The following is a 17,945-nucleotide window of genomic DNA, read 5'->3' as shown; positions in this document are numbered from 1 at the left end:
CGGTGGTTCATGCCTGTAAATCCTAGCTACTCAGGAGGCTAAGACTGAGTATCACAGTTCAAAGCCAGCCCAGGCAAGAAAGTCCATGAGACTCTTATCTCCAATTAACCACCAGAAAATTGGAAGTGGCACCATGGCTCAAGCAGAGTACTTTCCTTGAGCTGAAAAGCTCAGGGACAGTTCCCAGGCCTAGAGTTCAAGCCCCATGACTGCCCCCCACCTCCGCAAAAAAAGATAATTGAAAAGATATAGTTACATAAAGACCTAAAGGTAAATATTCATAGCAGCTTTACTGATTGATAGTAGTCAAAGTGGCTAAGAATACAAGTATCCATCAAATGATGAGTGGGTAAATAAACTGCAGTTTATTATTCTGAGTAGAACACCACTCAGAAATAAGAAAAGTTGAAATATTGATACATGCAGCAGAATGCCTAAGTTTCAAAAGCATTTCTCTAAAGGAGAAAAGCCATCTACACAAACCTACATACTTCATGTTTTTTTTTTAATGACCTTCTAGAATTGACACAATTACAAGCTTTGGCAGTTATCAGAGGCTGGGTGTTGCAGAAGGTGTTAACTGTACAAGCATGTAAAGGGAATCTGGGTGGTAATGGAAATATTTGGAATCTCAATGTAGTGGTAGTTAAAATGCTACCAAGGTGTCAAAACGCACTGATCTTCAATGAATACATTTTAGAATATGTGCATCTCAATAAAACCATCTTTAAAAATGATACGTTTTTATTTTTTCTTCTATTTGATATTCTGTGACTGCCTTTAATGTGTACACCTTGTCTTTGCTCTACTAGGCAATGAAGGCCTTGGGGTGGACCTCAGGTGCAGTCACCATGCACTTTATGACATCTAACAGAGGTTAGGGTGTCTTCCTGAGAGATCTGGAAATCAGCTTAATAAATAAGGGCTGATGTCCACACTTTAAGACTGGAAATGCATATTGAAAAAGGCAACTGGCTGTTTCACTGAAAAACTAATGTTATTTTTATCACTCAAAGTGACTGGTGTCAGGTGTGAGTCCATCACCTTCTTTAATAAAACATGCTGGAACAAATAATGAAATTCTTAGTAGGAGAGTCTTTTCTGTTCAGTGCTGTATGTATGAATAGATGAATCTATTCATGGGTTGTCTCTTCCTTTCCTGGACAGAGCATTAACCAGAGTCAGATACAGACTACAACTGAAGTCTTTTTCTTCTAATTTCATTGATCTTCCTACTTCTCCATGCACTGGAAGAGTTTCACCCAACTTATCTATTTTCAGGCTTGAAGAATGAAATGGGAAAGGAAATATTTTTTTATTTCTGAAACAGCAAATAGCGATCATATAATAACGTGTCTATGTTCTCAACACTACAACTGTGCTGGTAAAATAACTAAAGTTTGACTGTTTTATAGAAGCACAAATTGAGGAGATTTCAAGCCAAAGTTTCCATCTCCAAAGTCCTCAGTCCTCACTGACACGTGTGTTAGGGGTGGGGTGGGGGACAGTAAGGCAATGGTGGGGGGATGTCTTCTGACCTTGAGGCAGCTGCTATGTGCAGCTCAAGTATCAGCCAGAGCAGCTGCGCAGTTAATCCACCCAAGAGAGACATTGCTTTAGAAACTTCTAGTCTCTGAATAGCTCTCAATAAATGTTTTGGACAGATTTCTTCCAGAGGTGGACACTAAGCTGCACTGAGTAAAGAGGAAGGGAAACTAGGAGGAAGCTTTAATTGCTGCTACAACTACCACTTTGAGCCACAGTTGTTCTTCCAGTTCTCTGGTGGCTTATTGGAGGTAAGAGTTTCATAGACTTTTCTGCTCGGGCTCACTTTGAACTGTGATCCTCAGATCTCAGCCTCATGATTAGCTAGGATTACAAGCAGGAGCCTCTAGCTCCAGCTATCTGTCAAAATTTACACATATTCCTAATAAAATGCACAATTGTCCATGGGGAGTGTGGGATGAGGAAAATTCCTGTGTTAACACTCAGGTGTACTTTGTTAACCATTGTAGGAAGAAGAAAGACAGTAGATGGAAGGAAACTGAATCAGCCGATGGCCAAAACAAAGCATGTCCAAAGAAATGAGGCTTCATAGACATTTGCAAGGGCAGCTGTTTTGTTTTAAATGTGTCTCCAAAATTTCATATGTTGAAAACATTTTTTTGACAGTACTTGGGCTCAAACACAAAGCCTCCTGCTAGGAAAGTATTCTACCCTTGAGCCAAGCCTCCAATTCGTCAAAATGTCTTCAACTTCATATACTAAGTATTTGGGGAGTTAGAGTCTATACGAGGTAACTGGGACTAGATGGGGTCATGTAGAATACACAAGTTGGCATAACTATTTATTAGAAGAGATAGAGAAAACTAAGCGAACATGCTTTCTTCCTCTGGCTATATAGTGCTGTCCACCTAACCACGAAGTCCCTCACTAGATCCTAGAACCCTGTTTTTAAATATCACAGCTTCTAGAGCTGTGAAATCAGTAAGTCTCTGTTCTTTATAACTCACCTGCTCTGTAGTAATTAGTTATGTCAATAGAAAATGATCTAAAATAGCAGCTAGTCTATCTTCAGTATCTTTCTTCTACCTTGTGACTGCCTTCTTTTTGGATTTTTACTAGGGCATCTTGTAACTTTTGCAAGATAAATTTAAAAATCAACATATAAAAATATCAATATTATTTTTTAACCACAGTGTTTGCATGAGCAGGCCACCCAAAAGGGTAGAAACAGGAACAATTCTGCCAGTTCACTTTATGGGATTTCTGCACAGTTTTCTGACAATCGGGTATGACAAGATTCAAAATCCACCATGAAGAAGGATAGCTGGGAACCAATGCTTCCTTCGAAATTCAGATTCACACAGGGCTGAATCCAAACCTTGTTCAAAGATTTTTTTTCTTAGATCCAATATACAATAAAATGTATACACCTTAAAAAAAATAGAAGCTCTGCCACTGAAAGAGCCAGAAGATGTCTAGTTTTGTCATGACCAGTTTCTCACACTTAGTCTGGTTATGAGCTTGGGTCAAGGACAGGTTTCATCTCTGTGAATATGAGAAAAGCATTTGTGGTAGAACATTTGCCTACTTCTAAGGCTTGCAGTTCAGCGGATAGGAACTGAAGTGAGTTCACAGATAAGCAGTGAGACTAAGATGCTTCTGAGTTTCTAGGGCAACACTACTTCTTGCCCTGGGGCCATTTAGTAAAGTGACCACAAACACCAATGAATCAAGAACTCTGTATCATTCCCCAGATGTTCAAGCTAACATTAACAGTGCAGCAGGAAATTCCAACAAGCTAACCTCGCACAGTAAAATCATCTGGTAGACTGAGCTCAGAGATGGTAAAGGTAAACGAGGCCTGCAAACATTTTTCCTAGGGTTAGGAATTTGCTACCCTGGTGACACCTCTGCATCAGCCCATATCACTTTCAGGGGTTAGTGTGATATCAAATAGGTTTGTTTCTTTATGTAAAAGGTCCTTCCTCAAAGGCACAACTACACAAGCAATAGTGAATGTTAATCAACTGCACCCAAATCCCCTCCTCCAGGCTCCCTCCCTCCAGTTTCACCCTCATCTCACCACACAGGCACACAGGATGTCAGCACATATGACATGGACTTGGTGGATGGCAGCCATGAAGCATGACACTCCCCCTGCAGCCTCAGAGACTATTACAAGGGTTACACGTATGGTGACACAGCCCCCGAACCACATTCTCAGGATGTAAATAGAACTCTTCAGACAATTATTCAGATCCACAATTAGGCCCTGCTTCCAATATGGCATGCTGTTTTTTCTCTCCCCATGTTCAACCCCCTGAGTCCAACGAAAGCTTTCACTACTCTTTACCACAACTAATGTCAGGTGGAAGAGGTCTGCAGCTGGGCAGACTATGTAGATGCTCAGAACACTGGAGTGTGCACAGATTTCTGAGTGGCTGTTAAACATTGGAGTTGATTTTACTTGCACAGCTACAGACAGGGCAGGAACCCATGGAGATTCCACACCATTGCCTACCAAGCAGATAATAAGACAGAAAGGAAGTCATGGTGGGAGCTTCCACAAAAGTCAATGTTAACTCAGGGAAATGTCAAGGAGCCAGAAATAGCTAGTGCCTTTAGCACCTGGTCTACTTTTGAGCTCAGGATAAAGGGAGGTTGTGTTTAGGCCAATAGGGTCATTTACTCAAAAGTCTAAGAGGTTTGGATCGTTAAGTATGACTAATTAAATTGGTAACCTTCAAAAGACTACTCAGAGTAAGATGTCAGTCCCACAGCCAACCTCATAAGAATCATCAAGCAAAGAAATGAGATGTGTGACTTAAAATAAGAGCCAGGGACTATTGGGTGATGTTCTGGCTGTGAAGTGTGCATTGATCTTTGGCTGTTATTCCTTCAGATCTTCACTGCACTCCTCTTGCGGTGCTTGTGCCCAGAGCATCTTTTTCTCAGGGATTTTCTCTCTATAGGAAAATCCTGTGGATACTGAAGGTTCAAAGAGAACAGAGGAGTGACCTAGTCCATCAGTTCACTTACATGGGTATTGCTTAATATAGTGCTCCTGAGAAAAGTGATCCAGCCACCTCTTGGACATCACTGGGCAAGCAGAGGAAATACTGCTCCTTAATCCATGGTAACCTTGTCTGTTCCCAAGGGAGCCTCTTGCTGCTCCTCTCGCCACTGTAAGGTCAGTGAGACCTCACGGCATTGTGCACACCTTGTGTAGTTGGTCTTCTTTAACGGCCATCTGGAAGGTTTGCTCCTACTGGATTACTGAATAATTGCCCACAGAGTTACCTTTCTGAGCCCAGGGTCCCCTCCATGCAGGAACAGATAATGGAGTCAATCCCTTAGGGAAGATGCAGAGGCGAATGTGCTGTAGGGAGCTTGAGGCCTTGAATATTATCCATGAGCATGACTTAAGATGACTGAGCCTCAAGGTTTGGGGAGAAATTCATCCCTTGGCCTATAAAGAGGAATATTATGGAAGAAGCTACGTGAGATATTAGTCAAGGGGGAAAGAAAATAATTCCTACCCATGAAAGCAAAAATCAAGCATTGAATCTGACGCCAGATGTAGTGAAGTATAAGAAAAGCCAAGAGTGCTAGGCAGATTGCTAGCTCCTGTGAGAAAACAAGAAGAAAGCTTCAGGATATTATTGCAAATATATTTGTCGGTATCACTTAGATGGACTTGTTAATTTTGGGTTGGAGGCCTAGTATGTCTCTTCATAGGGTAATCACAGTACTGTTTTCAGTACTCTTCCTCCTCAATGTCTACTAAGTATAAGAATTCCCATGAACTTTCTAGAAATAATCTAGCCACTCCATTTTTTAAGCCTAAAAACCACCTCAGAAAGCTGCCTTGCACCACAGTTACTTATGCCCATTTTGCATCTGTGAAAACAAATATCTGGTACAAAATGATTTTATTTTTAACTTCTAAAAAATCATTTCCTATATATTACCTCATAAAATTGAGTCCCATTTAAACAGATACAGTGGGATAGCAAGTCATTTTTTGATTTGTTGACAACATGCCATTTGCTGTTTATAAACACCTGACGACCCAGGCGCACAGAACTTTGACTGCCAAGTTCTTGTCCAGACAACACCCCCCGCCCCACACACACATCACTTAGGAATGCTCATAAGTCTGCAGTGATCATGAACATTCTTCCTCATGAAGAAACTGTACAAAGATTTCTTCTATGGACCCTTTGAGGCATGCCACTATCTGACTAGGTGTTAGGGAGAAGACATGGGCTTCAAATCTTCATTTAAAAAAGGGAGAGAAAAGGCATCAAAAGTCTCTTTAAGAAGGGATGGAAACCTCTGCTGTCTTGCCCCCAGAACACAAGCTTAGGAAGCACAGATCTAATCAAGCCAAGACAGTGTAGCCAAACCTGTAAATATGATTATTTTCCAAAGCAGATTTAAAATGAATTAAATCTTTAGGGGTTGCTGGGAATAACACTGAAGCAGGTGGTTAGCCTTAGGAAGCCCAAGCAGGAAACAAGAAAGGTTGAGAAGGGGGCAAATGATATTGCAAAGAAGAACCAGGGATCCCAGCTACCAGTGCAGACAAAGCAGCTTTCAACAGCATGCCTCAGAGCCAGGCTTGCTTGTAGCCCACCCCTAGGAAACCAGGTGTGAGATCATCACACATGGGCACAGTAAAGGCAGACTTTTTTTTCCTTTGATAGAACACTTTAAAAATAAGACAGTGAGGAAGGAAGTTGTTTCTATATTTTCCCCCAGAGCCATGGTTTTTCTGTGCCCTTTTAAGAGCCCTTTCTCTCTTGTCATTGGCCTAATCCAGCAGAACCGTAGCAGGCATGGGAAAGCACTGAGACACAAGGGCATCAACACTAACCTGAGAAGTAGCTGCAGGTGAACTAGTTTCCTTACCACTCACTGCTGCCCTCTCATTGGCTGGGGCTTCTGCCACTTCTGCCGACTGCACATTCGAATCCTCAGAACCAGGAAACCCTATTTGCCCCAGACCTTCGCTCCCTGGGTTGCAAGGTGAATTGCTGGTGGCTTTCCGGGTTTGATTTTTATACCAACTAGGGTAAAACAGGGGATCCGTAGTTTCCGCTGCTGCAGGGGCTGGAGTTTCAGACTCTGTGGTCTGCTGTGAGTCAGTGGACACCACCTCCCCCTTAGTCAGGACAAAGTGAAAAGTAAAAGAGAAGAAGAAGAAGAAGAAAAGCAGTTGATTTTGGAACAGAACAGATGTTAGAACTGTGAGTTTTCTGTGTGCAATGCCTGTTTCAATGATTGGCTTAGTTCACCCCACCTTCTAGAAGTGCTACCAGGCAGAGTGCTGACCACAGAGACTCTCAGGCTGGAATCTGGCTCCTTTCTGGGCTTATCTCTTGTTAGGTATTAACTTCAGGAAGATGGAAAGCAGAAATCTCAAGTGAAAGTTGCTTATTATGGGAGAAGGGTCAAATTATTTGATCAGAATTAATTTGGGAATGTATGTATAGATTCTCTAAACTGCTTTTCTAATATAATAGAAGGGGTGAAATTGATCAAGATACATTGTACTTATAATCTAACTCATGGAATTGTAACCTCTTTGTACAACTACTTAATAATAAGTTTTTCTTTAAAAAATCAATTGTCATCAACCCAGTCCTCATTTAGTTACGACCCTTCTTCTGATTTCAGAGCAACTAGCACACCCAAAAATTCAAGATTCCAGGTGACATCAGTCATATTTAGCCTGAATTCCTGTGGAGACAGAGCATAGAATATAATTCTATCTCCGAGTCCTTCCTCTGGAGTTTCGTTTCTACTAATCTCAATGCATTCTGGAAGAAAGTGCAAAGCCAGAGCCCCTCTCTGGTAAGTCTGAATTGTCCCAAACTCAACAGGATAGATCCTGTCTGAAGTGTCACAAAGTCAGCAGAGAAGCTTAGAAATTGAACCATGGCCTTCTAGAAATATAATAGTAGCTGGCACAATTTTTGTACATTGTGTTTTAAATAAACCTGTTAATACACAATCTTATCAAATGATGTAGAAAACTAGGTTTCATCTGCTTTCCCACTGAGGGCAGGATAGAGTTGAATTACAACACAAATGTAAATCAGCGTGGTTTCTCTACTTATTCTATTATCTACAGAAAATTAGAAGTTATGAAAGTACTTTTATTTCTCATCTTACATTATTTCTTACACTATACCTTGTTGTCTGTATTGACTAAGCAATGAAAAACAGATCAAATTATGGTAGCAGCTAATATGTTTTACACACACACACACACACACACACACATACACACAACACAGAAGCACACTCAATTTCCACACACAAATTTCCTTAGCTCAGAGAGTTATTGGTGGAAAAATTATAAGCCAACCAGTTATCACAACAATGAAGCTGTTGAATCATCTAGAGGACCTTTCACTCTGACACCGTGATGGTCCTGAAATCTTTTGTCTACCACATAAAAGTACTGACATATAGCTTTTTTTAAGGTAGAGGAAATTGTTTAGAGTGTTCAGGAAGGAGGCACAGCAGCAAGAGGGGCTTGGGAATGGTTACCTGTGTCTCTGAGACAGCTGAGGCAGGAGGCAGGATTGGAGGTGGCTCTGGAGAGGAGACCAAAATTGCATCTGGAGCAGCCTGGAGCTCTGAGGCCAGTTGAGAAGGCTCTGGGGCTTTTTCTAGACTTTCCTCTTCTCCTGATGATTCTATTTGAACGTTTTCCACCTCTTCCACTTCTACTTCTTCTCCTTCTTCTTCATCATCTTCATTTTCATCTTCTGGTAAAGTAAGGGTTTTCTTTGTTTGTTTTGGTGGCAGTATTGGGGCTTGAGCTCAGGGCCTGGGAGCTATCCTTGAGCTGTTTTGCTCAAGGCTAGTGTTCTACCACTTGAGCCACAGCTCCACTTCCAGCTTTTTAGTAGTTAATTGAGATAAGAGTCTCATGGATGTTCCTGCTTGGGCTGCCTTCAATCTGTGATTTTCAGATCTCAGCCTGCTCAGTAGTGAGGATTACAGGCTACCAGGCTGTAGTGAGCCACTGGCTCCTGGCTAAGGTAAAGTATTTTTAAATGTATTGTAGCTACTGCTGCAGCCTTAAACATGGTTAGTAGTGCCCTGCTCTCTCTCTCTGCTCTTTTCTAGCTCTTCTCTTTTCTAGCTTTTTTACGATGAATAAACCTACCCCTTACCTGAATAAAAAAGAATGGTTAATAGCCAGATCTTAGAACCAAGACTAAGATTAGGGATAGGGAAGTCTGCTTTCACAGACACTTGAAAATGGCCCTAGTGGGCCATGCTGTGGCCTTGTGCTTCTAATTAAATGTGGAAGGGACATATGTGAAAGACCCACCCCATCTTCCTCATTACAAAGTTCCACCCCCACTGTGAAGCCTCCATCTCGCCCCAGAGCCTGCTCACATTTGTGTCATACCTTATGACTTGGAAGGTTGAGACTGTCACCTGTTTAGCTCTGTCAAATTCAATGAAATATAACCCTGTCTTGGAAGACGCATGCCTGTTTTGATTTCTTATCCCCTTTGTTCAGTGAATACAACTTTTCCCACAATTAGTATTACAGCTCTTCTTGATCTACTGATCTTAATATTTCCTTAGGCAACATTAAGAGTGTTTTTAAAAATTCATTTTAAAGATCGGCTTCTAAAATGATATTCATGGTATATTTAGTGGTCTGGCTGAGCAGTCCAGTTGAGCTAGTTTCATCCAAGTTTGGGTCAGCAATAAAGTGTTCAATCATTTGATCAGTATAAATTTCTAGGAGAGGGAATTTAGAGTTAGAGGTGAAGATACATTTATAATTCATGAAGCACATCTGGCTACATAGCCCCAGCCTTATTCCAGGTTGTTACTACTCTATGACCTGTTACTACTCTTGTGTGGTCAAATTAATATACTACCATAGCTGGTCTTCAGGTCTTCTATGTTTTATTCTTAAAATTTCATCCTTAAGTTTGTTCTTAAAAACACTACCATTGTGCTAACACTTTGTGTCAGGGTGAACTTATCTTTATCATTATCAGTTATTAAGTATTGAGTACTCAGGGTCAAATTCCTGGTAATTATATTAAAGCAGGTATTATGAGAGTTCACACTTGTAAGCCTAGCTACTCAAGGAGCTGAGATCTGAGGATGAAAGTTCAGAGCCAGCGTGAGTAGACAAACTGAGGGACACTTATCTCCAATTAACAAGCAGAAAGCTGAGAGTGAAGGTGTTGCTCAAGTGGTGGAGCAACAACCATGAGTGGAAAAAGCAGAGCAGTGAGATCTTTAGGTCCTGAGTTCAAGCTCTAGTATCGGCATAAAACAACAGTGACAAAATAAACAGGCATTATGACATGAAGGCTATTTACATTCACACTACCAACAAGCTATGTGATCCTGTAATGAAACAGAAGTTCACACTGGATTATAATCCTTGTAAAGGTTCCATTCTGCAGGTGATTCTGAATCCCCCTTTCTACCCATCCAACTCTTCTACAAATGGTCAAAAGAATAACATACCTCTGTAAAAATCAATTTCACGTATTATTTTTTCTTCCCTATTGAGGTTGACTGTGAAGTGATTCATATTCTCATAGCCATGTTCTATCTTCTCCATCTGAAATGCCTTTGATGCTTCTGAGATTCTGAAACATACACAAATTGTCTTTTTTTGTCTCTGTTTTAAGTTTGATAGCCTTGGGTAAAATGAAAAAAAATCTCCTTTTTCCATAAAATAAAAATGACTTACTTTTGCAACAGGGTTTTTGCATTCTGTGAAAGCAAACAGAAGATAGGCTTATTACATTCTTTTCATCAGAGATGGTAGTGAGTCTTAATTCTTTCCTTTGCTGAGAATCTCATAGCTTGGTTTGTAAACATCATAAATAAACTACTGCTTTGTCAGAACCCTCTTCTAAGCAATGCCAAACAGATGAAATTTTAACCAGTAAGATAGATTTTTAAAAAAAGAAATGCAAAATAATGAAAGGTAAAAACAATAAAATGTAAAATAATGAAAATGTGATAACAATGAATTTCCAGCATCCATCTTTTGGGCTGTTTTCTTGGAACTAAAATGACTCACCTGCAGAAACACCGCCATTTCTGGCTCATCCATAAACTGGATTCCTGACTCGACCAACTTTGTGACATTCTCCAAATGATCAGAGTACTTTTTAATGAGAGCACGAACATGTTCCAATTTCTCTTCTTGGGTTCGGGTGATGGCTTGGGTCATCTCATTCTTCCTCTCCTCCAGGATGCCATACAGGTAATCAAACTTTTCACAGAGCTCCTGCTTTTGCTTTCTGCAGCATTCCTGTTAGTTGGGTTAGCTAATGTTAGAAAGTATTTGTGAGAAAGTCTATTTGGAGAAACAATTATATATGTAGGAATTCTTTTTCCTTTCCCATAAGTATAGAAACCTACTGTAGTGATACTTTGAAAATTAGCAAAGTAAACCCAAAGTCTGATCACATTGTCTAAGTGGATTGATGACTTTTCAGTCTTTTGTTCATGATAAATGGAGAATTTCATAGAATATTTTGTTACAAGAATATTTCGTTTTGGGTATACTGACTACAGTTTATATTTTTCTTCATGTGTACATGGTGGGGGACAATGCTACTTCCTCATTTGCCTTTAGTCTTTCTTTTCTCCATTCACTTTTCTTCTTGCCTTAGTTTTAGTCATGCCTGGTAGATTCTGAAGTTTTCTAAGGGCCTCTGCTTTGGGGATTCTATCCTCCAAGTCAGTGCACAGTCTTCAGCCAAATTGGCTTTCTCAGTACAATTCTAGTCATGTGATTTTTTTTTTTTCAATCATGGAGCTTGAACTCTGGGCCTGGGCGCTGTCTAGCGCTTCAGCCCAAGACTAGCGCTCTACCACTTGAGCTATAGTGCCACTTCCGATTTTCTGGTGGTTTATTGGAGATAAGAGTGTCACAGACTTTCCTGCTTGGGCTAGCTTTGAACCGTGATCCTCAGATGTCAGCCTCCTGAGTAGCTAGGATTACAGGCGTGAGCCCCCAGTGCCCAGCTAGTCATGTGATTTTTCATGGTACGGCTCTCTGTTACATAATCAATAACATTTAACCTTCATAAATGGCTTTCAGGACACTCTATGATCTACTCCCAGTTTTCTCCATAAGGTTCTACTATTATCTGTGTCAGACCTTCTCTTCCCTCAACCACTTACTTTCTTCACATCTGTCTACACTGTTTTTCCCTGTCATATTGCACACTTTAATCTTAGTGATGTGGTTGATTTATCACTTTTTCCATATAGATTCCCTGTCTGAATGTCATCTCTAAAGCTTCTGAAATCTCATTTATGGCATAAACTTGTACCTCTGCTTATCCAGTAGTGTCCAAGAGAAAGAGATACTACAGAAATACTGGAAAGAAAGGCTACATTGGACATTTGATTTGCTTGGATGGCTAATACATCTCCAGTGATATCTGGCTGCCTTGGACTACATATTTAATCATGATTAATTAATGTGCCCACTGACCTATTAATGACCTTTGGTTTTCTGAGCTTTGGGGAACTTGGTTATGTTAATCTCCTCAGACTTGACGATTTCTGGATTCAGGATCTTTGCAGCTGAAAGCAGGTTGTGAGTCCCGATAATCCAACCTAGCTCTCTAGCTCAATTATATAGCATCTCTGACCCCTTATGTCACCCCATGTTCTTTCATTTTAGTAAGCACTGATCTCTTTAATGCCATGTGTTTCTTTCCTTGAGTTTCTTTTTTATTTATTTATATTGTGAAAATACTGTACAGAGGGGTTACAATTGCATGAGCAAGGTAATGAGTACATTTCTTATCAAGCATTGTGGCCTCCTCCTTTGTTTCCCCTTACCATCCCTTCCCATCTCACCCCCAAACCCCCTCCTTGAGTTTCTTCGTTATCTGAACTATGGTCTGCTTGAGCATAGAATCTGGGTCTGCCTAGCACACATCTGTTACACAGGAAATCCCTCCCTCATTCCTCTGCCTCTCCAAGCACATAGTCATAGTCAGTTCTCATCTGTTTCTACCCAAACGCTAATGCATGAAGATCCAATGGCTCATGCTTTTAATCCACACTGTTTAGAAGGCAGAGATCTGAGAATTGAAGCTCAAGGTTGGAGGATCAAAAAGTTAGTGAAAACCTAAAGTTATATGCTAAAAGAGGGTAATATGCTGAAAGAGGTGGCTTTTTGAAAGAAAGATGACACTCTTTATATTGAAATGACTGAAAGAGGGCAAGTGGAATATTCGTTTCCAACTAATGTGGAAACTTTCAATGAAAAGGGGAACAAATCAAGCAGCATTTGGCTGTTTTTGTAGAAGCAAGTAGGTAACCTTTAATTCTGATCTGAAGCCATTGTTTACCTGTAGCCTTCACAGAAATTTCAAAAGTGACAGGCTCTGGTTTTAATCACCTTCCTACGTTAATAAATGGAAAACACATGCAATTGCAAAAAGAAGATTTTTGTGGGAGAACTAGATTATCTTGTACTAAAATAATAGCCTGCTGACCAGAGTGCTAACATGCCACCATTTTCATGGCTACATTTTTATTGCTTTTTCTCCCAGTCACACAATGACATTATTTTATTATTCATTTATTTTACTATCTAACTCCTCTACTAGAATAAAAACTGAGAACAGGTGCCATTTATATTTAGCATATCACTATTTCCCAGAGAATGGCATCTAGTGTAAGGTTTGAATGATAAAATATGATTTGCAACTGGAAATATTCTGCCCTATATCAAAAGCTTCCATTTTGTTCTGTTTCAAAGACATAAACACTTAAGTGAATAACCCCTAGATTCTGATTCATCCACGCAAAGAAAACACTGAGATGGAGTTATGCAACCTAGGGAAGCCTCAGGACAGTTTAAAAAAATGATCTGTACAATGAGATTAGAATGGATGATTGCTAATGTACCTTCCGACTCCGCAGTTTCAAGGCAAAAACTCCAAGTAATTGTGGAGATATTTCCAAAAGGTCTCACAGGCTAGCATATGCCTCTATTCTCAGACAGTTTTGGAGTATCATACACAGCTCTAAGACATTCATGTTAGTCTCAGCTTAGGGCACAAGCCATGACAGGAAAAGCCTAAAGCAATTTTGACCAGTGCTTTTACCAAGTACGGGCCACAGATCTGTGACCAAAATAGAAATGAAGATAAACTCTCAGACACACTTTTTGTCACTGAGCAGCTGTGCTTCCCCAGGCCCTTTCATATCTCTACCACATTCCTCCTGCATATGTTTAGACATAGTTATACAAAGCTGTGGCTTCATAGGAAATAGGCTATCTCAAAAAGTCCTACCCACACATTCCCCCAACAAAGAAGAATTGAGCAGAAACTGAAGAAAGAGCTATGCTAATGAAATTAATCCCAGTCTTTTATCTGTAAGGGTCTCATTAACAAGAACTTGGAAGTCCCATACGTGTAATCCCATATACAAATGGAGCTTGTCAGCACAAGCTGAAGGTCTGCCCTTTCCCATCAGCCCATGATCTTGTGCAGTGCTCAGCAGACTACTCTCTTCAGCACCTGTGGCTCCTGGGTCTACCAAACTCATGCTCTTTTCTACAACAATGTGTTGTCCTTCAGTATGAAGAATGATTTGTGTTGTAACTCATGGCCTTACTAATGCTTACTGTTGAGGGCCTTGAAATAGGAGCTTTTCTGGGCTAGATCATTCAGAATCTAAGTAAATTCTAGGAGGACTGAGGGCCAGAAGGCCCATGTATGCTCCATGGTTCAGGAAAGCCACAGAGTAAGCTAAGTAGACGTTTAGATTGCTTTGCCCCTCAGTGGGTAGTCAGCATGCTTTCAGGAAATGCAGTCTCCCTCAGTTGCTAGTATTCTTTGAATAATAATCAGATAAGTTAAGTGCCCATGGTTCATGCCTGTAATCCTAGTTGCTTGAAAGATCTGGAGGTCAAGGTTCTAAATCAGCACAGGCAGAAAAGACTGAGAGTCTGTCTCCAAAAATAGTGAGTAAAAATGGGCTAAAGGGTGGGGCTTAATTGGTAGAGCACCAGAAGAGTGAGCAAGTGCTAAGCTCTGAGTTCAAACTCTGGTACTGGTGGGTGGAAGGTGGGGTTTGTGAATGTCATGGTATCTAGTTCCATTCAACTGTATCTTTTTTGGGGGGCGGGGAGGGGGTCTGGTTGTGGTGCCTGAACTCTGGGCCTGGGCGCTGTCCCTCAGCTCTTCAGCTCAAGGCTAGCACTCTACCAATTGAGCCACAGTGCCACTTCCGGCTTTTTTCTTTTTGCTTATGTGGTGCTGAGGAATCGAACCCAGGGCCTCATGCATGCAGGGTAAGCACTCTACCACTGAGCCAGCCACCAACTGCATCTTTTCCTTCTGGAGGAAGCTGCTCAGCCCTGCTATTACAACTAACCAGACCTTGATAGGCTCCTGATACCATTTAAAGCATGAGACACTGGTTCAAATGATGCTTCATTTGCATAGTTAGGATAAGTGTGAGCCTTCTAGACTGACTTTAAACCTGTGGCAGGTGTCTTTGACCCAGATTTGGTCATCAACAGAATATTATGTAGGTAGTATAATCATCCCTAGTATAAGGCTGAGGATACTGAGGTACAGGAAGCTGAATTCACACACTCCATCTCCCAAAGCAAATTGACAGAGCTGAAATGCAAACTCTGAAATCTGTTCTTTAAGACATATGCCCTAAACACATAGTCTAAAAAGTTCTGGCATGCTTAATGAAAACGATTCTTGTACATTCCTATTGCACCATGTATCAGAGATGAGGAAAAGCAGGTTGGGATTTTTTAAATCATTCTTTTTTTTAATGCAATGGATTTGTTCTTTCAAAATCATTGTCACATTTATTTAACTCATTGCTTTGAGATACTGAAAAACATTCTATTTCAAACATGCAGCATTAATCTTGTAGTGGTATCCCTTAGTCAGGCATTTGTGCATAAATGAGATTCTTACTAGGTCTGCCTTTTCGAGGTGAGGAGAAGCACTACTACTAGTCTGCTCTCTGGTCTATCCAGTGACAGAGGATTAATGCCATTGGTAAGGATGACAGGAGAGGGGTTACATTTTCTAGGGATGAGGAATGAAAGTGAGGCACATTTCCATTATTCCCAGAAAAAAATCCAGAGAGATCCCAAGGGAATTGAAGCAGTAACCTCTTCAGAATATCAGCCCTTCCCAGAACATCACCAGAAAGGTAAGGGAAGCTGTAGACCACCTCCAGTCCATTCAGAGCAGCCCAGGAGCCCTTGGCTAACCTGAAACCCAGACCTCAGGAAAAGTCTTGGGCTAGGCAAGGGAGATAAAAAATACACTTAAGGCTTCTTCACCTATCAACCCACAATGCAGGGGCAAAATACCATTCCCCCTCTGAGACAACTCAGGCTGTCCTTTTGCTATGATCACTTCCCTTTAAACTGTCCTCATTGTCATGCTCAATACATGTCAACTGCACACATCAAGAGGATACCAAAAAGCCCACAGTACGAGTTACCCTAAACTCAGCAATGCTCCCTATGCAGTCCTTTGCCAGGTCTCCCCAGACCAGCCCTGCAAGATGGAATATGCTTAGGGACAAAATTAGGTATGTGCAAAGAATGGGAATGACTGTCATAGGGAAACTGTCAGGACCTTGGGATGAGAGATAATTATGGAAGGAGAGAGCCCACCCTGTCCCTAAGGAGTCTTTCACCAATCAGAAAAGAGAATTATTTAATAACAGCTCCCTCATCCCCAGGAACCACTAATGTCTTCCCAGAAAATGTTTCCAGGCAGATGATAAGTGAAGCCAGAAAGAAGAAACAGGAGACACAGAGGCTCTGTGTCTTGAATCCTACTGAAGTCTCCTACTGTGCAGGGTGCAACCTTGTCATCCAAGCCAAAGATCTGCTTTGTTTCTCATCGTTTTCTCTTGCCACCTTGCAAGGAGTTGTGCCTCTGTAATTTTCCCACTGATAAGGGGCTGGATTTACAGGCAATCATCCAGGGATTTCGGGTGCATGGTATAACTACTTGTGACACTAAACCCTGTCCTCAGAGCCTCTTTAAACAGGCAGGGATCATAAAGTCAGAGACTTTCATGGGGCTTTGAAGTGACCCCTACATCTCCAGATGAGCCATCTAAACTGATTAGAAAGAACTGCTTATCTGGTTCATCACAGTTTACCTTACTGATTTCCTTTCTAAAAAATGTGAAATATAAGAATATGTAAGGAAGGCATTGACAATCATTCTCAGCCCTCTATTTGAATGTTTTAACCTTTGATATTTTCTCTTCCTGATTGGTTTTCCTTCCATGAATATATAGGTTGGGTGAGAATATATATTTTCTATAGTGCTGTGTATGAATGTATGCATCCTATACCATACATATAAGTCTGTATGTGCTATACTTTTTCTTCACTTAAGAAAAAGTCTCAAAACTAAAATAAAAAAATGAGAGCAGTTGAATACCATCATGTATGTAAGTGTGTGTATGTGTGTGTGAGAGAGAGAGATTAAGGGGGGGATTTAACCCAGGGTTTTTGTTTTTTCTTATGTATCCTCCAGTCTCTCCATCCCAGGCAGCAGACAGAAAGCCAGACATCTTTGATAAAGGCCCCACTAGACCAGATATGCATAGGTAGATTACCTCACACACCCACAGTAATAGATTTCTATTAATACACCCAAGACTCAGTGTGGCCCATTGGAGTGCTGATTCATAGATAAGGTTTAACTGTATTAAATAATTAGTATTGTATTAAATAATTATTTAATAATTTGTATCCTATAATGGTTTTCTGTAAACAAATACTAAGAAAAAAGTTTATATTGTCTGTTTTTGAATTGCTTTAGGTTCTTCTCCAAGATAAAACTTTGCTTCTAAAAATGGACCCTATGTAAGCCAGGCCCAAAGAAACATAGGTCCTATGGTTTTCCTTATTTGCAATAACTAGTATATGTCTGAGTCAAGCAGAAAAGGTCAGATAAATTGATGTTAGGGAAATGAACCCTAAGATATGTATTCAAATGTTTTTTTCTTTCATGTGATTGTTTCTAACATATTTATAAGATATTTCTTTGTTGCTTTGTATGTCCCTCCCCCACGGTATAACCCCTGCTTTCACTGTATTGGATATTAGTATAATTTGTGGAGGGGAAGGGAAAAAATAAATCGTTTAAATAGGGATACAGGAGGACCCATTGCAACAAGGAGATGTACAAGTTGTTATGTTGAAAAAGGAACTTTACAACTTTGTTGGGGGGGAGGATTCAGTGGGGGTGCGGGGGGGAGGATGGGAAGGGATGGGAAGGGGAAACAAAGGAGGAGGCTACAATGCTTGATAAGAAATGTACTCACTATCTTGCCCATGTAATTGTAAACCCTCTGTACAATATTTTCACAATAAAAAATTATATGGCCAT

At 40.6% G+C, this 17,945-nt stretch overlaps 1 protein-coding gene across 1 annotated transcript in view; it reads right to left on the bottom strand.

The window, feature by feature from the left end:
- Trim55 (tripartite motif containing 55) overlaps window positions 1-17,945 on the bottom strand; it is a 38,701-nt gene that overhangs the window by 12,691 nt on the left and 8,065 nt on the right. The window contains exons 5-9 of the mRNA XM_042666656.1: window positions 10,595-10,828; window positions 10,259-10,281; window positions 10,030-10,154; window positions 8,068-8,288; window positions 6,386-6,673 (exon numbers count right to left, since the gene is read on the bottom strand). Coding sequence (XP_042522590.1) covers window positions 6,386-6,673; window positions 8,068-8,288; window positions 10,030-10,154; window positions 10,259-10,281; window positions 10,595-10,828 — 891 coding nt within the window. The remainder of the gene's footprint in view (window positions 1-6,385; window positions 6,674-8,067; window positions 8,289-10,029; window positions 10,155-10,258; window positions 10,282-10,594; window positions 10,829-17,945) is intronic.

This window comes from Dipodomys spectabilis, unplaced genomic scaffold, assembly GCF_019054845.1.
Source record: "Dipodomys spectabilis isolate Male_0828 unplaced genomic scaffold, ASM1905484v1 ptg000015l, whole genome shotgun sequence".
Taxonomy (NCBI): domain Eukaryota; kingdom Metazoa; phylum Chordata; class Mammalia; order Rodentia; family Heteromyidae; genus Dipodomys; species Dipodomys spectabilis.
This window is presented reverse-complemented; position numbering and strand designations above follow the sequence as displayed.